This window comes from Aphidius gifuensis, linkage group LG1, assembly GCF_014905175.1.
Source record: "Aphidius gifuensis isolate YNYX2018 linkage group LG1, ASM1490517v1, whole genome shotgun sequence".
In the NCBI taxonomy this organism is placed as follows: Eukaryota; Metazoa; Arthropoda; class Insecta; order Hymenoptera; family Braconidae; genus Aphidius; species Aphidius gifuensis.
The window spans coordinates 25,369,618-25,393,500 of NC_057788.1; the positions used below are offsets into that span (position 1 = coordinate 25,369,618).

Sequence of the window (23,883 nt, forward strand, 5' to 3'; positions counted from 1 at the left end):
GGTTGAACAGAGTATTCAAAAAAATAAATATATATATAAATATCTACACTAAACAAAGGATAATAAATTATTTTCATTGAGCTTTCAAAGCTACCCACGAATTTCCAGGATAAAATTTTTTGTCAAAAAAAAAACCAAGCAAAACAAATATCATGTTAGCGTTGAAAAATTATTTAAAAATAAAAACAATAATAATTTCATTCGAATAAAAAAATAATAACAAAGTCAAGCTTGAAATAATAGAATTGGATGGACAAAAATCGATACTACTGTTAAAGAAAAGTACCTGAAGATTTTCACAAAATCTTTTCATTTCTTTTATCGACATTTTTAAATCAAGTTTTACTATTGTTATTTATCAATGAACGTCAAAAAAAAAAAAAAAATTGTTTCAAAATGCGTGATCAGTCCCTCAATAAAATAAACATATCGAAATAACTATCATAAAAAAAAAACACACGAAAACTGTAATATATTTTTTTATAGCTATTGTTTTAGTTACATGAATTCAAGATAAAAAAAATCGCATGTTTTAGTGTGCGTGTTGTGTTGTTAAAAATTTTATAGGGTAGTATTTTATTTATTTCAAATAAACCAACCAAATTGACCAACATTATAGTTTATTATTTTTGAATCCATATAAAAGCTATTGGATTCTAAAAAAGTATAGCTATTATTAAAGGATTCATTTTACTTGTTTTTAATGCAAAAGACAAGACATATATAAAATAAAAATAAATGACTTACGCAGGACAATAGTTACATACGTAACTAAAATAGGGTCTTCCTTGAGGTCCTCTTGTTCCGTTACATTTAGCCCAGCCACAACCAACTCGATGAGTCGGTGCCCAGACCATTTGTGTATAATGACCGACAAGACTTAAGTCATTATTTGCATGTGCTCCATATTTAAAAACTTCATATTCTGAAAACCATGTTTTTATTGTAAAAAACCTGCAACAAATATTAAAATTTTTATAATTATTTTATGTTTAAATATTACAATTATATTTATAACTACAAAAATTTTTTATAACTAAAAAATCAGTCTTTCTGGTATGTCAACAGGTAGCACTTTGTGACAAAAATATTTGTGAAATTAAAAGAACTTTATAGATTTCTTTAATTTACTATATCTACGGATTTTTATAAACGAAAGAATATCTTAAAAAATTGGCTGTTAGTAAGGCGAAAATATAATCCAGATAATTAACAATGTCAACAATGATAAGAGCATGTTTCTCGTTTTTTTTTTTCTCAAACTAAATACAGTTTTTTGATATTTTTTATTGACACTTATTGAGCTTTTGTCACAGAGGTCAACGATTTTTTCATCTCAATTTTGTAGTGTCTACTTGAGTACCTGCTGACGCTTGCTATATACTCAAAGAAAAAAAAAAAAAAAAGTAAAATTCCACTCAAAGATACCAGGAAGTGATAAAAGCAAACGAGAAATACACGAAGATCGATCGTTGGGTGTGCATCCAAACGGGTAATCTGATTTTCTCGTTGCCAAATCAGAGAGTGCCCAGTATCGTTTCATTTTAAGATACCTATTTTTCTTTTTGTCTTTTTTTTTTTTGTATTTTATTTTTTCGATTCTTTTGAATTTTTATTTTTATTTATTTTTATTCTTCTTTTATTCTCACTTGAATGGATAACACAAAGAAATTAGATAGTTTGTAGCAAATTGTGAAAGTACTGATAAAAACGTGATTCGATTTTTTGAAATTGCATTGAGCAAAAAATTATCAAAATAAAAATATAAAATTGTCATCAATATTGCTAAAACAGCTATTTGCATTTATAAATTAAATTATTTTTTTTCTTTTATCAATTGTTTTCAATTTTTTTCTCACAAATAAATTGACAGAAATAAAATTCAATTTTTTTTTTTTAGAAGATATTTTTTTTATTCTCATTAAAAGTAATGGTATTCATGGCTTCATAAGAATTAACATAATATTTTTATATATATCTTTTTATGATTTTATAAGTAAAAAAATTATTAAGCTTTTTGATGGCATAGAGGAATTTTGAATGTCGAATGATGATAAATATAAAAGTCCTTTCAAATGAAAATTTTAAAAGTGGTATTTAGGTAAATACAAAAGTATGTTTCTAATGTATATGTTTTAGCTTTATGACAAAATTGTATATTAATTTTTCTTTGATAAATTTTAATGAGAATAAGTCTTAAAAAAATTTTCCGAGTTTTGTTAAGTTATCTCACATGGCTTTTCAAACATAACTTTTAAAAGTTTATACGAGTCACATGTACTCTAAAATAAAATAAAAAATATACATACATAAATATTCACATATTTTATCATTTCAAATTCTTCAATTATTATTATTATTATTTGATAAAAATGAATAAATATATTTTAAAATAATATTATCAAATAAATTTTCTTGGACGACTGGATTTCGTTACATAAAAAAAAATTTTTAAAATAGATAAAAAAAAAAAAAGGCTCAGAACGTGGATTGTAAAACCAATAAATCATGATCAGACTTATTTTTTTAATAAAAATAATAAAAAAAGACTAGTACAATTTTTATTATGTTTTGAAAAAGAATATGTCTCTAATTCTATTTTATTAAAAATTATTATTAATTATTTTTTAATAACCAAGAGTTTTAATTATAAATAAAATAAAAATTGTCTACTATGAAAAAAATTAAACTCAATTAAATATAAAATTAATATTAATAAAATTCAAATATATAGGTACTATTGTTTAAAAAAATTAATTTATATTAGTATTACTCTCAGTTATTAAAATAATTTTTTTTAATAAGTTCTTTGATGATATAAATTTTAATTTTTTTATCTTGTAATGAGTACGAAATGAAGAAGTGAGAATTACGAAAATTTAATTTATTAAGAGAATAATAATAATAATTTTTTAATTTTGTTTATTAGTTTAGTGATGTTTTAAAAGATTGAATTGTCATAATCCTTCTGATCTCGAGACTGTCATGTCGTTTTGATATGAAACTTTGAGTTAGTCGAGGACATTTAGAAGAAGTTATCATCGAGAAAATTGAGATTTATAAAAATCAATGAAAATATATATAAATTAAAAATTTAATTATCAAACACTTGGCATATGAAGACGACGATGAGAGTAGTATTTAATGAAATTTACTCAACAAACAAAAAGAAGAAAAAAAGAATTGTAGTTTTAACACTGGATTTTATTTTTTTTATTTACTTTTTCTTCGCCAAAGGCATTTGTGGATACGATTCGCAATAACTTTCATCCTCGATTTTATTTCGAAAACGACCGAAAAGCTCGACCTCCTTTCGACTTTACGAAACTTGCAGAGTGTAAAGAAAAAAAAAAATACAAAAGATATAAAAAAAAAAAAAAAAAATTCATCGACCCGAAACAACGAAGAAGGATTCAAGCTTTGTTTGCAGTTTATTTTTATTTTTGATTTTTTATTAATTTTGTTTTTTAACTAAAAGCTTTTTAGGATTGTTTTATAATAATATTTATGGTGAATTAATATTTCCGTTTGTTATCTATAAACAAAGCTGTTGTTAAATTTCAACTTTAAGAAATAAATAAATAAATAAATAGAAAAATTTATACATCAAATGGTATGAATTCTGATGCAAAATATTGTTTGAATTAAATACTGATAGAATAATTTAAAAGAAAAAATGTTTACCATGGTACTTGAGCTGTTGAGATGAATATATTTTGACCACAACTGCCAAATGCATCAATATGAAGACCAGTTGCATTGTCATGAGTCAGAGCATAACATGCTTCAGCCCATTTTTGTGCAGCTTTAGCAGCTCCATTATGCCATCTCTGTAAATCAAATTATATTTTTAATTAATAACTATACTTAAATTAAATTGAATAACATATCATTCTTAAAAATAAAATATATCAACAAATTTAACAATAATAAAAAATAAAAAAACCTGTACAATCACAAAATTAAAAATACCGAAAAAAAAAGAGGAAAAAAAAATGACAATGCTGTTTATCCAACAATTTACTAAGCGTCAAACGATCAATTATGCCAGAGGCGTTTGTGCATTCACTCACAAGAAAAATAATGAGGCTATTAATCACTAAAACTTTACTAACGATCTTGGGACTTGGCTTTATAGAAAACAAAACAAGAGCTCAATGTACATAAGAAAATTTCAAGCATGATTAACCAACAGTTATAAAAATTTAAAAAATAAATATATATTATCTTTATTATTTTTGTTGTTAAATTTTATTTAGTCTTTATTTACATTGCAATTTTTTTTCATACAATTTTTCCTTTATAATAATATGATAAAAATAATAATAATTTTTTTTCTCAATTTATCCAGCGACAGATTTCATGCATAGACGCTTTTAAGCATTGTTATTATTATTATTATTATTGTAAGTTAAAAGAGTGTAAAATAAAGAGAAAGTCAATGAACCTATATGGCTGTGTTTGAACGTGAATAAAAAATACTTCATAAAGTTAAACTTTTATTTTGTATACATGTAGATATTATTATTGAAGTAATGGGGAAATTTTTTACATGACATTTAAACCATTTTTAAAAATAAAATGAAATATAAAAATCAATAAAAATGTAAAGGCATCTAAAACGAATGTGCTTTTAAATTTTAAAATGAATTTTTTTTTTCGTTTTCATAGTTATTACTTTTAAAATATTTATTGTATCGTCAAGATGATATATGTATTGTAAATTTAAGGGAAAAAAATTGATAAATGAATTGTTAAAAAATCATCTTACCATTGTAAGCATGTTTGCAGCAGGTGGATTCACACGAGTCCGAAAGAAATTGTGGTAAAGCACAATTTTCCTTTGAACTTTTTTGTTGCTTGTTGTTAAAACCCTCGTGGGAATTTTATCGCCATACAACCGTGGCACTGTAACAAAGACAAGATAAACTTAGTCAAACCAAAAACAACAATTTTAGATAAAAAAATAAAAGTAGAAGAGTCAAAGAAAAAAAAAATGAAAAATGTATATATAACCACAAAAGAGTTTTAAACAATAAAAATAAAAAATAAATGAAATTTCTTTTATTTTCAAATTTACAATCACGAGAAAATGAAAAAACCCCAACACCTTGTATCTGCATTAAAAAAATAAAAAAAGAAACAAAAAGTAATTCTGTCGCGTGTTCTATAGACTTGCAAGTTTTTTTTATATTTTTTTATTTTCTTGTCTCGTGTTGGCAACGATAAAAGAAAAGCCAAACTCACAGTATTTCGTTTTTTTTTTTTTCTTTTATATATTCATATATTTTTTATTTATTTATTTGCTTTTTTATTATTTTTTTTTTCGGTAACACAAAAGTCACGAATAGGTGGTGAAAAGTGCCTATTCATAATTTATTTCAATCAGCAGAAAAATTTTTTATAAAAGAATAATAATTCGTGTTGGATTTTGATGAAAAAAAAAATATAAAAAAAAAAGATTTTAATGGACATTCATACTGTAATAGAACATGAAGTTTATGAATTATTAATATTTTTGAGTGTTTGTTTTCAGGTAGAGTGTATAAGCTACATATGATATATTATTAGTTTTTTTTTTTTGAAAAAAAATTGGTACTCTACTCGGCTTACTGCGATCCGTTTGCCAGGGTACAGCTGAGGGCAAAGTGGTAGCAATCACCACAAATAACCATAGGTACTTCATTATTATTTTTTAATATCTGTAACAGAAAAAATAATATCAAAACAATTAGTATTCACTCTTGCATTAATCAAGAAACAAATATATTCATAAAATTTTATGTAATACCTTTAAATCTCAACATTATTTTTAAATTTTTATAAAATAAAATTATAATTCTATTTTTAAAATAAGATAAAATTATAATTTTAATTTTAAATTAGAATAAAATAATTATAATTTTATTTTTAAATTTAAATAAAATGATTATATAAATCTATTTTTAAAATGAAATATTTTTTACTGAATGAACGTGAAAAAAAAACACATGTTATATATTTAAAAAAAAATTTATATACATTATCAAAAAGACACTCTATCGCTATAAATTTTCCGATAACAAACTATAAGAAAAGTATAAAAAAAAAAAATAAAAAAATATTCTAGACTTTTGGGTACTCCAAGAAAAACTTTTCCACACATATAGCGAAATAAAAAAAAATAATAATAAAAAAGTTCTCATGCGGATAAAAATTTTTCACCGCTAAGCCATCACACACAGTTTCATTTTATTTCACACATCCAAGTATGCAGTTTGAGAAATAATAAATTACATCCTCTCCTTTTGGTTAGTTTAATATGTTTTTTTTTTTTCTGTAATGGATATATAGACTATGTAACTGCATCATATCTTTCATAATTTTTATTTATTCTATTTGATTTTTTTTTATATTACAAAGAATCGAGAGCAACTTGAATATTTATCAAGTACCTTATTTTATTTATTTTAAACACGATTTTACAAGAGATAAAATATACAAGAGTTTTATTTTTTAAACAAAAAAGAATTTTAGCTTGGACCTCAAAAGAAAAATATAAATGGTTTTTCAATATATATAGCTTTGACAACTTATTGTTAGTTGGTACATAATATATACCTATATCAAATAAAAACTTTATACAATAAAATCAGAAAAAGATTTGAAAATTATTGATTATTCCAATGCAATTTTTAAATTTATCATAAGACAGCATAGTTTGTGGTTTAAATTTATATTTGTGATTGAAAAATTGAAAAATAAATTGTAACATAATGAATTGTCAATAAATAAATAATAAATTGTTGGTTTTATTTTTTCTTTTCGTTTGAACAATAGGTTTTTTTTTTTAAAAAAAAAAAACTACTTTAGATTCATTTTTCAAGTTAAATGAATTATTATAAAACTGTACAATTGAAAAATTAAAAATATTATCGACAAATGATTAATGGCCTCAATAAATTGTCATTACTCATTAGGCATACTGTATTTTGTTAATTCATTCAACTGTATATATTTATTTGAATACATATAAATCAATAATTCATTGAATGGATAAACAAATTTGATTTTATTCAAATTATTCCTCATTAAAAAAATAATTTACACATGGCCAATATTTTTTTTTTATTTGAAAATAATTTCTATGTTTATTAAATTCATATATATTATCAAACGATAAATTTTTTAATTAATATTTATTCATCAACAATAAAAAAAAAAAAACATTTATATAGAACAGTAATTAAAAATTTATTTACATTGACAAATTTTATAGCAAGTATTCTATAAAAATTTCTTTAATTTTTTAGAGTTTACAATAAAAGCTATAGTTAAATATTTTTATGGCTAATTGTAATAGAGGTCATTTTGTTGGTAATTTATACAAAGTGGATTCACGCAACACTATAGCATCGTTTTATTTTATCTTATTAAATTATTCTACCAAAAAAAAAAAAAATTAAGCTAAATGAGTTTCTCATTTTAAACTACTCTAAACTTTGCAAAATTCATTATTACTGTAATTACTATTTTACCTTTACTCACAAAAATGTAATAAAAAAAATAACAATAAATATTTATTTTTACTCCGACAAACACGTACGTGAAATTATAAAAACGATAGCAATTAATTGATTCAAATTACGACATGAAAAAAATAAAAAATTCAAATAGTTTGTTGACTATCACGTTAGCCATTGAAAATGATAATAATAATATAATAAATATATATGTAGAACAAAAAAAAAAAGTAAACCGATATAAATAAAAATGATAAAAAAAAAAAAAATAATGACAGTTCAATTGAAAAAATATTGAAATGAAACATAAAAGTGCCTTTGCCAGTCGGTTATTTGTTTACTTAATTCTTTGGGACATCCAATAATTTTGAATTCCGCAATATTTTATAGTTTCCAATAAAAAAAAATCCTGTATATACGAATAGAGGTGACTGGAAAAAAAATCAACAAGCAAAAATATTTTTAATCTTTATATAGAAAATAAAATTGAAATGAAAAAAAAAAAAGGGTTGGCAATATTGATTGGCAATTTTGATTGAAAAAATGTCAATTTTTTTTTTATTTTTTTATCCTTTTGAATTCATGTCAAATAGTCTTTGTCTTGTATTTCATGAAAACGCATATTGGAAACATTTATCCTCGCCAAAATCTGCGACAAGTAACTTTCGTCTTTCAAGTTAAAAAAATTGTGCATTCTACCTGGTCAAACTACAGCAATTTGCAATGAATAAAAAAATAAATAGAAAAAAAAAAAAATAAACTAAAAGTATATACTAAAGAATAAAACGACTTGATACCGAAGACATTTATTCGAACAATTTCTTCTAGCTTTTTAGGCCAAAAGACAATGAAGTAGAAAAGTAAAAAAAAAAAAAAACCAAGAAGTAAAATAGAGAATACATAGTAACCAAAAAAATAGACAAAACAAAATAAAAAACGAGTATATTCTACAGTTAAACATATATATATTATAAGAGAAAAAGTAAGTGCTCTTGAAAAGACCGCCGACATGGTTATATGGCGAAAAGACTTTAGTACGTCACTCATGCCAAAGAAACTTGAAGAAGAAATAGCAAGTAAAGTGAGTTTTTTTTTATTTTTATTTTTTGTTTTCATGAATATACCTGAACAGAGGACGTAAGAAAAATAAAAAAGACAAAACATCTTGAACTTTTTCCAATAAAAAGTATTACACACATAGATCATTAAAAATCCATGGATCCAAAACCTCAGGAGATTTCTAGTATCCATTACTTTAAAGTTTTTTATTTTTTCAAATCAAATATATCGTTTGCTTACCAACAGAAAAAGCTCAAGCCCAAATAGTCTCGAAATATAAAAAATATAGAGTTTTTATTAATTACATTCCATATTGATTTAGGCTTTTTTTTATTTTATAATTTTTTAATTTTATCTAAGCCTAGAATATATTCAAAAATACTATTCTAAATTTAATGATAATTTTTTTTTTTTTCATTTTATCATTACATTGAAGATTGTTGGATCGTGCAATGACTGTCGATATCTTTGATAGCATGAATATATTCGACTTTTGGTTAGCATTACAATGCATTGAATATATATATTGATTAAGTCATTTTTGAATATGCATGAGACGATGCACTAGGGTAGAAAACGAATCCTTTTGCCACACTCGATTTACTTTATACTCTACAATTTCATCTTCCTTATATTATTTCAAGCCACCTATAAACCAACCACCTCCACAACTTCTTTACCCTCAATGTCCGACATTCAGATTTACAGCTTTTTACTCGAGTAAAATAGACTAAGAATATTCGATTTGTAAATATATATCTGCATTCTACATGCAATACACAATGGAATTACAAACAATTTGCCTTGTTAAAACCAATCTATATATTCAAATTTCATACAACTATCACTTATTTTTTATTTTATTTATACACATCATGATATCCTTATTTATGCAAATTTTAACAATAAAACAATTTTCATTGTTTCGAAAATTCAAGTATTTATTTACCAACTAATTTTACAATTCCATTTTGAATATATTTTTTTTTTCGTTAAGATCGTCATTCACACTGCAGACAAAATATTTTAATGGTGCAAAAAAAAAAACTGCAAATATCAGCACTATTTTTTTGGTTTGTGCGGGTATTTTAAGTACACGTCGGGATCAGAGATTTTTTTTTTATGTGGTAAAAATCGAAAACCAAAGTTAAGCTCTATAAATCGTATGACTATATATATGTATATAGTGTGTATGTCAATAGATATGACTATATGTTTTTGTAGTCATATGTATAATCTATAATACCAAAACCACACACACACACACACACAGATGTGTGGTATATGACGTAAAAGCTTTTTAAGTTAGTTTTCAGCTTATACACAATTCTATGTGTTTTTTTTTTTTTTTATTTATTTTTTTAAAATTCCATGCAAATGCATTTGTATATGGACAAGCATTTGAAAAATAAAAAACATCAAAGTTATGCTTTGTACATAATTGCGATGCTAATGGGTTTTTAAATATATATATTTATAACGGTAATACAACAACATGATCAAACGACAGAGATTGATTTTTTACGTAATTAAAATTCATTTGTTATTTAAAAATTTAATTTTTTAAATACAAATATTTGCATAGTTTTTATTTTATATTTTGATAATGATTTTAAAAATGTTTTACTTGTTATTTTTAAACAAACAGAATTTTATATTAGTAAAATAGAATATATTGTTTTTGATAAATTAGTATTTATTTATTATAATAATTTAACAAGTGTTATTGAAATCACAACAATTATAATATATATGGTTTGATGAAGATTGCTGTGGTCAAAGCCTTTCACACTTGAATATTTTGAAGAAGCTTTGTTGTGGTTATGTGGTTTTCATTAACAATATATTATTATGTATAAGTAGAATATAATATAACTTTATAAAATATATAGGTATACGTGTTTCGTTTTCTCATTATGAAAACTAGGTTACATTAAAGAAAAAAAAATGTTATTTTATGATGATGATAAATTTAGAAAAAACCCATCATTTTATCAAATTTCTTTATTTATTTAATGGATTTTAAAAATATGAAAATTGTAATTAAATTTTTCTTGTACGTTGAAAATTAATTTTATATTTTATTTAGAAAATTAAGGAAATACAACACCAGTTAGAAATTAAATCCCTTATTATAAATAATAAACCTTATTCAAAATGCTTTTATGATGTAATAAATATATTTTCATCAATAAATTTAAATAAATTTAATAATTTGTATATTAAGAATTTATTATGTCTCAATTTTCATATTTTCATAAACAAATTTATTTAATTTTTATACTTTAAAAATAAAGCTCATTTTACCAATAATCAAATTTAATTAAAAAAAAGTAAATATAAAATTTATCAACATCAAAACGTCTCGAGTTTTGCTTAATTTGACAAGAGATATTTTTCCATTATCAAAAATTTTAATAAAAATCATGCAATAAAATATTAAATGTTAATTAAAAAATTATGTATTACTTTAATAAGTATTATGTCACTTTTTTTCATTTCGAAACTTTTAAATTCATAAATTTTTTAATATAATTAATTGAAAAATTTTAAAACTCTATTTTAAAAAACACTGTGGGTTGTCCCAAAGGACAATCGACGAATTATTTCACATGTTCCAAATAAATATATAACTCCATCTATATATAGTACCGATGGTTATAAAAAAAATTAATTGGGGGCATTGGGGCATAAAAATGTCGATGGTAAAAATTATAAAATAAAAACTGTCAAATTATCTAAATAAATGCTAGAGTCTTATAATTTTTTATGGTCAAAGTTATTCATCCCCCCGAATAAATTCCGCGAGAGATTTTGTTAGCAAGAAAATAATTGAGAGCACAAACATAATGGCACAAATTATATACAAATTAAATGCCATTTTTTTTTTTTGTTGTATTTACGATTTTTGTGCATTTTTGCAACTAAAACTAGCACAGATTTTTATTTATAATAAAAAAAAAAATGATCAAATAGAGTCATATAAAATTTCAACCTCTGTAGTAATTAACAATAAATTTTTATTCTTATATAAATTTAAAAAATAAAATTACAATAATTAAATATATATTGTCTTTTTTTTACAGCAATGATATCATTGAAGATTTTTTACTGCCATTGTCTTTTTAGTGTAACTACTTTTTATTTTATTCAATATAAACTGATAAAGTTAAAAAAAATTTCTCGCATTTTCTATTCAACCTGTCGAAATTATTATTTTATCATTTCATTTCTAATTTAATATTTTTTTTTTTTATCTCTCATGAAAAATAAAAAAAAAAAAAGTGTCATTTCCAAAGTAAAAGAAAAAACGAGTTTGTTCATTAAAAATTTCTGGAGTTTTCCAATAATATATAAAAAAAAAAATTGAAAAAAAAAAATTCAATCAATTATATATGCAAGTAATAAAATATATCTAATTATCGTAGACTTTATATTAATTTTAAATAAATGCTGAAAAAATAATTCCCTTCATTTTCCAATTTTTATCATGAAATTAATTGAGAATGATTAAATAAGATAATAAAAGTATGTCAAAGATATTTCTAACAAAATTAATTATGATAAAAAATTAATAATACAGTGGAATAAAAAACTTTTGATGTATTCGGTAAAGTTTGATGTTATGATAAGACACGTTGGTGTACCCAAGTGTCATACAGTAAAGATGATTTTATATATATTTAATAATCGATATTCAGTATCCCAAGTGACTTTTGTAAGATGATGTTATGAAACACGATGAATATTGGAAACACATCGTGCGTGAATATAACTATAATACTACCGACAAGTTATGAAAATGTATGAGAGTTTATTTTCTATAAGGTATTATCTTGAAGCTTCCTGACCCTCTTGATGATGAAGCCCTCAAGTGTGACTTGACTTAAAACCATGTCAGCTAAATAATAGCTAAATTGATTTTTAAGATATACCATATTAAATTTAGAGCATCTATATAAATTATCAAACAAATGAAAATTTAAATAGAAATAATTATTATTCTTATTTCTTGATTAAATTTATGATAACACCAAGTTAATAATAAAAATAATATATAAAATTATAATAAAAAATTTTTATACAGTACATAAATGCATTTTATAATAAAACTTTTTCAATTCATGGAATAGAAACGATCTATTTTTGACTTTAATCTACAAAGCTCAAGAAAAGATATGTATATATGAAACTGTATAAAGATATGTATGAAAACAACAATTTTTATAAATGATATATATAGGCATTAAATTAAATTGAAAATTGTAAAGTTGATGAAATTGTCTGATAGTTGAAAAAATATTTCTGGGAAATACATAGTGGAGAGTTTATATATCCAACAAACCTTTATACTACAAACTATGCTGAAGATAGAATTTATGTTCTATTGTGTTTTTGCATGAGTATAAACTTGTTCAGTTAAATGATACTATAATGATATTTTCAAGATTATATATATTTGGATCAATTTCTACCATGTCATTATATGATTAAATCTGAACAATGATAGTCCAAGTATTGTCTCTTGGTTTCAATGAAAATAGGTTCAATTCACAATTCATGAATTCACTGAATTTGAAAATTTAATGTTTTATTTTATAAAATTAAATCTATAGAAATTTAAACTCTTCAATGTTTTAAATTATTTATAAATTACGTAGGCCAATTTAATGTGAATTTAAATAAAAATAGTTTAATAAATTATCGCAAATATAACATCACAATGAGAATGACAGATCGACTGTTTGTTTTATTTATTTTTGATCTGTTTTTAAATTGTTCGTAATGCTTATCAAATAAACTTTTTTGTTTTCAATGATACAAAAAAAAAAAAAAGCTATACATACATTTTTATTTACCGATAAAACTTTATAAATAAATAATAAAATAAATCTATATCGAATTTGTTTTATATTTTTTAATTTTAGCAAAGATAAGCTGTAACATAAACGAAAACATTATCAGTTTTATTTTGGCATAATATTGACATTTTTATCTATGCAATAATTGTTCGTATAACTTTTTTTTTATATATAATTTTTATTAAGTTTTAAATATTAAAAATATGAAAACTGACTGATAATAAATATTAAAAACCATAGTATTTATTAATCAGATATTTTCTACTTCAAATGTCACTGAATATTCCAAAAATAATAAAATTTTATTTTTTTAAAATCAATCAAAAAGTTATAAACGATAGAAAGAAAAAAAAAAAAAAAAATACTCTATTCACTTGTAATATAAAGATTTACTAAATTGAAAAATTTTGTGGCCAACAGCTGTCACAAAATGTTCGAGAATTTTTTTTATTTTATTTTTTTCAATTTTCTCACTTATTAAAGATGTCCCTCGACCCTTGGTATGATAACCTTGTCAAAAATAAAATAAATGAATACACAAAATAAATAGAAAATATAAAGTGAATGAGGAAGTCGAGAAATCTACCTGATGATTTATGATGATTGTTAGGGAGTAAACTCAGTATATGTTGAAACATAAAAAATATATCTTAAAACTTTGGCAACTTTGGTTCAATATAGACGTTCAATTTACGTCCCTTGGGTGTAATGTGATTCAAGAGGTCCTAACGCGTTCAGAATGGACACTACATTGGCCTATATATATATAAGTAACAAACGTTTCTATTCCCTAAAGAGACTATACGATTGGGCTCTTCTCTCATCTATATATATAGACCTAAATTGTCCCAACAAGATAGACAATCCTTGGTGCATTAACGTCACACAAATAAATCACGAGACAACAAATAATCATTCCAAACAACAATGACCTATTGTGTTCTAAATTTCATTCACAAATTACTGTTAAATACAACCATAATTACCAATAATTATACGATAATTTACTCACCAACAAACCAAGCATTAACATGAAAAAAAAAAAAGAATTTAAAATTCCAAAAAATTAATTAAATTTCATCATTTAAATTATTGTTTTTTTTTTTTGTTTAATTCAACAAATAAAATTTAATTACATTAAAATAATAAATTAAAATTTTTAATTAAAAAAAAAAAATACATGTAAAAATAAATTGTGTAATTTTGTCAAGTTGAATATTCAAAATTTAAGTTTATAAAATTATTTAATTTATATATGTATTTTATGACAAATTCGTGTTATGTTAAAATACAAAATAACATAAATAAATACATAAATTTTATGTTAAAATATTGCGATGAAGTTAGTAAATAGAATTTAAAAAAATGAAAAAAAAAGTCACAAGAAATTACATAAATTAAATAAACTTATATATAAAATTTTGATGAAGACTTGTATTTTAGATGAATACATATATACATAAAATGTATAACACCTTAATTGGTAAACATTAATATGGATAAACTCAGGAGTTCTAAAAGCTCTTTCTATGAAATTCTCAAAATTCAACAAAATGTACATATACACATTTGACAGGATCACACAAGTGACAACCAGACTTAAATTCCATTTACCAAATCTACTTTAACAAATCTTTAACATGACATGTATATATTTACCAAAAAACCTATATATATATATATTAACTTAATGATCTAACATCTACTTTGTAAAGAGTATTTCTTACTCAAAATAATATAGATGCTTTTACATACAATGACAGTGAATTTATCTTTGGTCTTGATTAAGCCAAGTAAATGATTAAATCGTGGTTGATATTTGACACTGAAGAAAAAGGTCAGCCACTTGTATATTCAACAATTTTGATATTCTCATTTATTTATGACAGATTCAAGTTTAATTTTATTCATCATAATGATTATTATTCTTGCCTCTTGTCTTTAATTTCACTTGGATTTTTTACTATATGTTTTTGACAAAAAATGAAAATTAAAATGAATTTAAATAAAAAAAAAAACGAATGACTCATTCAGCTGGAACTGAGTAAATCACAGGTAATTTTCTTTTTTTTTATTTATAATTATAAAGACACTTTTAATTGATATTTTTAATTTATTTTCATTTTTAAAACTAACGTCAGTATAATTATATATAGAAACAACTCATTTTTTTTTTATCTCGCCTGCAGCTGGTGGTGGTGTTTTACGTTCGTTATTTTACTCAATTGGCATAAAATAAATCCAACGTGTATATGTATATTTACAATTGTAATTTTTCATGTGAATATTCATGAAAATAGTTGAATTGAGTGAAGAAAATTATTGTAATCACGCATACCAACGAATATATGAGTGAAGAAACAATGCATTTCTAATAAGAGCTTGTTGACTTTAATTTGTAAGAGAAACAATTTTACTAATTGAATAAATTTTTTAATGAAAATTAATAAAAAAAAAATTAATTAACTTGAAAAAAAAAACATTGTATATGATATTTTATTGAAGAATTTTAATTAAAAATATTTTACAACAATTTTTTTTTATTTGCATTTTGGTGTTTTGATTTTTAATTTTTACTTTAATGTTTTTTTGTATTTGTCATGTTAATTTTTTTTTAGAGACTGTGGTATTTTTTAAGGTAAATCCAATTGAAATTTCCTGAACGACGTCCAACAACCACGATAACCGCAAACATCTACACTATATATTCCATCTAGTAACGTGTTGAAAATTTAAACGTTTATATTTTCATCAACTAGTAAATATATATTCCATATAAACAGCTCAATTTATTTTTCAAAAATTTATTTAAAATTTATATCTGGTATAAGTCTGTTTTCTTTTTTTCAATGTATCGAAACAATTGTATTTTCTACTCGTTATTTTTGTTGGTTTAAAAAACAAAAGAAACATTTACTCTGGCATCAAAGTAATGAGACAGTATATATAAAAGTAAGTTGATGATGTTTGTATTTCTGCATCATTGACAAAAAATAAATATAGCAAGTATAGAAGAAAAGAAAATAGAAAAAACAAAAAAAAAGCTTAATTACAATTGTAGTTTCAAAAAAGCACTGAAGCATGCGCTTGTTTGACAAGTTGTGTCTTCAATGAACAGCCAAGAACAAACAATGTGCGAAAGAAATAAAAAAAAAAATAGTTTTGAATGAAAAAAAAAAAAAGCTACAATCAAAATTACGATGTACTAGATATAACCTTTGATAATTATTAAAACGAATAAAAGAAATATCAAAAGAGAAAAAAATTCAAACGGTTTTATGGCAGTGATTCGTTTTGAAATTTCTTTCAAGAGATGTTACATATCTATCTGGTAACTTTTGAAGTTAAGCTATATATTCTCAAAGAAATCATCATCCTTATTTCGTTCACAGAGAAAATAGGATCAAGCTTTTGACTCTAAAAATAGTCAAAGAAAATTCTATAAAAAGTCAGGGTCATTTCAACAACTGGATATATCTAAATAAGAAAAGTAAGACTTTGAATTTAAAAAGTTTATTTTTTTATTTTTCCCAGGTGTTTTGTAAAATGCTATAGTATTTGCTAAAACTTGAAATTGATATTTATTTTTATTTTTTCCATTTATGTTCTTTGGAAGATACTGAATTAACTGGGTGATGAAGCTTTTTGACTCTTTTATAGTATTATTAACATAAAACTTGTTGAAATAAAATAATCCACAAAACTTTATACACTTTGTAATTAGTTGACTCATGTCTAAAAACAGCATAAAAGACCATCGAAAGAGTTTCAAAAGTTTTGTACTTTTGATATCATCGTTGATGTAAATCAACTATTTTATTATGTTTTTTTTTTTTTCATCTAGTTAGTATAATAATGAACAGTTTTTTAATAAAGAAATTTAAATTTTTATAATAATTTAAATGTATATATAAAAAAAACTTTTATTGCAGTAATATAAATTCAAGAATATAATAAGTTTTTTTTATACGATCAACTTGAAAGTTCTTTGTATAGTGATTTCATTTTAAAGAATCATATATTTGTTCAATATCCAATCAAAAAAGATCAATCGTAAAATTCAACAAAAGAAAATTACACTCAGTAAATTGCATTTTGAGAAATTTCCATCAATTCTCAATATCTTTTTAACGAGATTCAATAATTTAAAGAAATTTTAAATTGTCAATGAAAAAAAAAACTAGATAAACATAATAACATATAGTTTATAAATTAAACGATTTAATGAGGATTTAATTAGGTTGCATAAAAAGTCAAAGAGATAATTTTTTAGTTAAACATGAACAAAGACTATTTGCAAATTTAGTTTTGTTTAAGTATGCTAGTAAAGTGGAGACAGTATATAACTAGTGTCCCTTTGAGTAAGTCGAGAGGGATATGTAATGTTATATACGAGACTTTGATACATTTTATCGGAAGACTTTAGAAAGCGTGTGTGCACTCGTGTTGGTACAATTTCCGACAACTGTGTAAAAGGCGTTATCGAGTCTGTACACGCGACGTCAATCTATTTTCCATCATATAATGTGTCAAGAAGAAATCTACAATTAATGAATATGAAAAAAAAAAAAAAAAATTATTTAGACGGAATTTTGTTTTATCAAAATTGCTGTTGTATTCATGAAAACATCAAAAAATCTATCGTTTAAATTTTTTTTTTAATGTGTTCATTATCTATATTGTCTGTGAAACTGACAGGTTCATTTAGCAGACAAGCTTTCGTGAATTTTAAAGTTGGTTTGGTCTGGTTTTTTTTTTTTTTTTATCTTCATTTTGATTTATTCATTTCTTTTTTTTGATGTTTTACTTCTTTTTATCTTCAATGTTTGAATAATAGTATGGAAATTAAATTGTAAAATTTTAAAAAATTAAATAAATTGAAAATCAAAAAAATAAAAGTTGGTAAAACTTCAAGAATAACAAGAAAAAAAATAAAATCTAAATCAATTATTTTTGGTAATTTAAATACCCGATAATACATATTCGATGATTTGTAATTTTTAAAATTTAAAATTGCTTTGAATTCAAATAAATAAAAAACAAAAAATACTAATTATTATATATTGTTTTATATTTATTTTTGTCTATTAATAAAAAAAGTAATTTAATAAATTATTTTAATATTAGAAAATAATTTTTAAATGATTCACTTGACTTGTCTAACCTCTTGAAAATATCAAAGTATTGACAATAATTACCTGATGTTTGATAAGATTTTCACATTAAAAAAAAAAAATTCAAATTGAAGAGGGTTGTATTAAATTATAAAAACTCATTTCAAAACCTATGTATAGATAACGGATAAGCCGAAATTTTTTTTTATCAGAATAAAAAAAAAAAAAAAAGAAAAACTTGGCAAAAAAAAAAATGGTCCTCTATAGTGACATTATGAAGCTAAAATTTGAATAATATAAAAAAAAGAAGACTAAAAGTCAATTTTATTCAAGATTTATTTTAATTCACTTTATTCATTGTGAATTGTCAGAAATTCAGAATTGGTACATTGTCTAAAAAAATCATAAAAACTGTTTAACAAAAGCTCTTTATATAAAAAGCTTCCTGTTCACTTTGGAACATAAATTATAAACTATTTAATAATTTAAAAAAATAAAATAATACATAAGTCAAACAAATGTTTAACATTTTGTTAAACTTAATACTATTTTTTTTTTATTTATTTTGTTTTCACTGTGTGTTTGCCATTTAAATAAATCATTTATAAAAACACGTGGAACAATACTGGTTGCACGCTTAAAAAAAAATCGATAAGTAAAAGAAAAAAAACAGGTCAGATGAAGACAAACGATGGATAAAAAAATATACAAATAAAAAAGAAAAAAATTCTTGAAAAATTGGTAAGATGGCAAAGTCAGGGGATGTACCCATTGCAAACGAAAGCGAGACACGTTTCAGGATAACGAACTGACAGCCTGGAATTTAATTTCAACAATGGTATAAAAAATAAAAGATGAAAAGTAAGATTAAGTTGATCAAAAAAAATAAAATTAAAATATTTTTTTTACATATATATTTAAAAAAAAAAAAAAAAAAGAAATGGAAAAAAAATTTACACAAAATATTTAATTTCAAAGAAGAAAAAAAAAAATGAAAATAGTTTTACATAAAAAAATTAATGTAGTGAACAAATGACAATAATAAATCTGGCCATATGTCTGGATCGCCATCAAGATTTTGCCAAAAGTCGACAAAGATGAAGATTTATTATTACCTTCAATACTCATTGATCATTTTACATATCTGTTTGAGTCAAACACAAAAAATTCGCTCGACCATTATTCAAATAAAATATTTTTATTCTTTTATTATATTCAGCTTATATAATGATAAATACATTTCATTATAAATAACTCAAAAGAATACACATCTAAAGAAATATATATTTTTACATTTCTTTATTTTGGCTATTATTTACTTGTTTATTTACATATCTCAAAACTGCTTTGAATATATATTCAACTGCACTCTGGCCTCATGACGTTATCATTTATTTTTTCATCTTTACTCGTATGGAAATGTAAAACTTTCCAGTTAAAAAAAATATATATACTTTAAGAAGTAAGCTCACTGTGTATTTACAATTTTATAGAATATTATTGATGATAAATCACAAGAAAATATAATAGTAACTTTAGCTATTTTAAAATTCTCAATCAATGTCTATATCAGAAGAACAATAGACTGACAAAAAAAAACCCTTGATCAAACATATGCCAGGTAAGGTTATTATATACTGAAACATCAAAAGTTGAAAAATTTAAAATACTACTTGTTTTAAAAATCATATAATTTTTTTTGTTCATTTTTTTAATGAAAAAAAAATAGAGAGAATGAAAATGAAACTCTCTATATGTATAGAACGTTTCACATTAAATTCCCCGGTGGAAGGACGTGGGTGACCCTTCTCCCCACTACAGCAATATTTTTATTCTCAACAGTATGTCACATTTTTTTTTTTTTTTTTCGTTTTATTATCTTTTTTATTTCAGTGTCTCGGTTTTTTTTTTTTTTTTTGATACACATTACTCTTTTTTTTTTTTTTTTCTTTTCTATGTAGTTTCTATCCCTAGAATATTTATACTCTACTTATTGTGTCAAGAGCAAAAAAAAATAAGATTCTGTGTTTTTTTTTTTTTTTTGCTCCGGAAGACGAAGGTAAGTGAAGAGTTGGCCACGATCACGTAACGACTGTGCGAAAAAAAAAATAAAACGATGTAACTATTGAAATATAAAAAAATATATATATAAACAGGAAAGTGACTAGTTGAACTGAGGACTATCTGTGAAAAGTGTGCCCTTTATAAAACCAAACTAAGGCGCTATGTAAGGTTTCACGTTCCAAAAGAGGTTTGGCAAAATTCCAAAATCAAGTGAATCACCACAAAAAAAAATATATATATACAAAATAACGGCCTAATTTTACTGCATAGATTTAAAAAACTTGGTAAATTTTTTTGGGCTAAATTCCAGGTAACATTTAACTTTTTGTCTAGCTAACATAAATTTTTTAAAAAAATATTTAAAATTTACATTAGCTGTAAACACACGCGACTCAAAGTAAATAGAAAATAAATATGTTATCAAAATGTCAAAAGAAAAAATAAAATATGAGACACAATAAAAAAAAAACAATTTTCAAATTGTTATTTCTACAAATATTGTATTGCCTTGAATTAAATATTTTTATTTTTAATATTTTATCAAATGATTATCAGTTATATCAACTTGTATGGCTTTTTAAAGTTTGTTATAAAATTACTAGTAAAATAAAATGATGTTAAAAGCTTTGACAAACTGGTTGGTTAGCAAATAATTTTGTTCGTCCAACTGATTTTAAAGTTTTGCTGCTGATTCAGCGAAAAATATATATAGATATATAAAATTATTACATTTTTATACTTTATCGATTTTTTTTTTATTTTAAAAAATTATTTTATATGAAAATTTATTTATTTTTGATAATAATCATGGCATTAATAGGATTGTATCATTCTTGGAAACAAAGATTGCATTTAATTAAATTAATTTCTAAAAGTAAAAATATATACAGAAGTAAAAATAATTAAAAAGTCACTTGTGAATAATAATTACAAAACTTTTTGTATCTGTCTTGTCTTTTCACTTGTTAACAATTAAAAAGAAAAAAAAAAACAACAGCAACACTTATGCCAATTGACTAATTTTTAAACGTTTCAATATAAAAAAAGTTATTCGATTGATTTTGAAGTTTTTTTTTAAGTGGAAATAGTGGTTAATGGTCAGACCAGAAAAGCTATTCATCAAAAATTTAGCTGATATCATGAAATTGACTTTAAATGAAAATTTCGTGAGGTAAATAACTTGTATAATTGCAATGACTTTACAAAGATTAAAAATAATTTATATATTTCACAATGATTGTAAATTTTTTTCAAATTATAATATTGTTTATAAATTATTTATTTATAATTTTTTTTATCAAGTGAACAAGCAGAAGCTTTTAATATTTCGAAAAAAAAATATTTATACAATATAAATTTTTATTTACTACTTTGTTTTTCGTTTGATAGTGTATATAATAATATAAGTTGTTAATTAGTGGCAGGGTGATGCTTTAACCGTTTGAGATTTCCGTTAAAATTGCCTTAATAAGAGTGAGATAACACAAAATTTCTTAATGTCATCATTTACGCGACCTCTACTGGTTCAAACAATTTTCCACTCTCACCACACCATCAGGACTTTTATTTCTATCCCTTTCTTGAGTGTCACTGTAAAAGCCAATTAGCTCAACCGAACCCGAGATACTTTTTTGCTACTTTTATAACAACGTAATGTTTTATAAAAAAAAAAATATACAAACTACTACTACTGCAACTTGTTTTATGTACATAACAGTCCCCTTTTTTTTTTTTTTTTTTTTATTTTTTTTTTTTCGTCTTTGACACTGAATCAATGATATATATATTTTTTTTTTATTTTTATACTATAGATATAAAAATTTCTTAATTTTATTATTTAACTGTATAACTTTTCTTTTTAAATAACAGTATTTTTAATTTTTTTTTTTTTCGACTCAATTTTATCAAGAATTTCTGTAATTTATATAAAATTATTTGAAAAGTTTTAAACAATTCCAAAATTAATTTTCAATTAATTATTTGTATTTTTTTTTTTTTTTTTAACTTTTATATATAAAATCATAAAATTGAATGTTGCCATTTTAGAAAATTCAGTGGTAAATTTAAAAAAATTAAAAAAAAAAACTTTTTTTTCAAATGAAAATTCAAACTAAGAATAAGAAATATTATTACTAAATAATGTTATGTGTATTTTGGCATAAGATAATTTTAATTCTGTTTGTAAAAATTTAAGAATGACTAAAAACTATATTTGGAACAAATTTTTATTTTTATTTTGATTGCAAGTCTTTTAAAACACTAAAATTTATGACTCACAAAGACATTTAAAATTATCAAAGTATATATATTATACATTTAACAACACCCATATGTGTATCTTGAATTTAAACATTTGATTAAAATAGTTGTTGGAAGTTTTAATGTTATCTTCAGTACTTTGAGTTTAAAATAGATAAATAAAATAAAAATATTTGTAAATAAGATTTAAATCTGTCAAATAAAAAAAATCATTCATAAAAATAATAATAAAAGACTGTTGTACAAATAAATACTAAAAGTTTCGTGACTCTATGATTAATCAATAACAATCAGATTCACCAATGATTGATGACAATCTCTCGACATTGGATATATAAAATCGAGCATGTACAACATTTATTTTCTCGTTTAAATCTTATCAGATTATAATGATACATTCAACATGACTCAACAATATCTCCTACTATTTATTTATTTATTAATTTATTCATCTATCTAAGTTGATTACTTCTATTATTAAAAATTACATTAAACACTGTGTTGAATATAAATATATTATTTGTGATAACAAAATGATTATTAAAGTAAAAATTTATTCAACCATATATTAATCAATGATCAGATTTGTATAATGTAAATTTACCTGTAAATAATATATTGATATGTTGCATACTAAAGCTATCTAACTATAATAATTTAATAATATATTGAAGATTAAATTCAACACTGGCATATACTTCAATGAAAATTATTTTTAAATATACAATTTAATCTGAATATTAATGTCAAAGTAGTTATAATATAATCAAATATTATCTTTAATATTTTTTGTTTATAAAAAATTATTTTAAAATTATATATAATTAGGGTTATTTCAACACGAAACTGCACTTTATTTTTCACGGTGAATTTTTAATGATTTGCGTTTTATATATTCTAAAAACTAAATATTAAGCACTCTTTAACTTACAACGTCTGCTAAATAAAAAGTTAATGAAGCTTTTCACCTGACCCCGTCACGCTTTTACCATAATGAAATTGGAATTTTTAATTTACCATTTG

The 23,883-nt window shown here is 22.6% G+C and overlaps 1 protein-coding gene across 3 annotated transcripts in view; it reads right to left on the bottom strand.

The window, feature by feature from the left end:
- The window catches only part of LOC122857280 (cysteine-rich venom protein DIS1-like), a 33,899-nt gene that overhangs the window by 5,704 nt on the left and 4,312 nt on the right, over window positions 1-23,883 (bottom strand). For 2 of the 3 annotated variants that reach the window (XM_044159386.1, XM_044159378.1), the window contains exons 2-5: window positions 5,605-5,702; window positions 4,772-4,908; window positions 3,685-3,830; window positions 748-954 (exon numbers count right to left, since the gene is read on the bottom strand). In XM_044159386.1, coding sequence (XP_044015321.1) covers window positions 748-954; window positions 3,685-3,830; window positions 4,772-4,908; window positions 5,605-5,686 — 572 coding nt within the window. In that variant the 5' untranslated portion in view covers window positions 5,687-5,702. The remainder of the gene's footprint in view (window positions 1-747; window positions 955-3,684; window positions 3,831-4,771; window positions 4,909-5,604; window positions 5,703-23,883) is intronic. The other variant, XM_044159394.1, reaches the window with a different exon arrangement.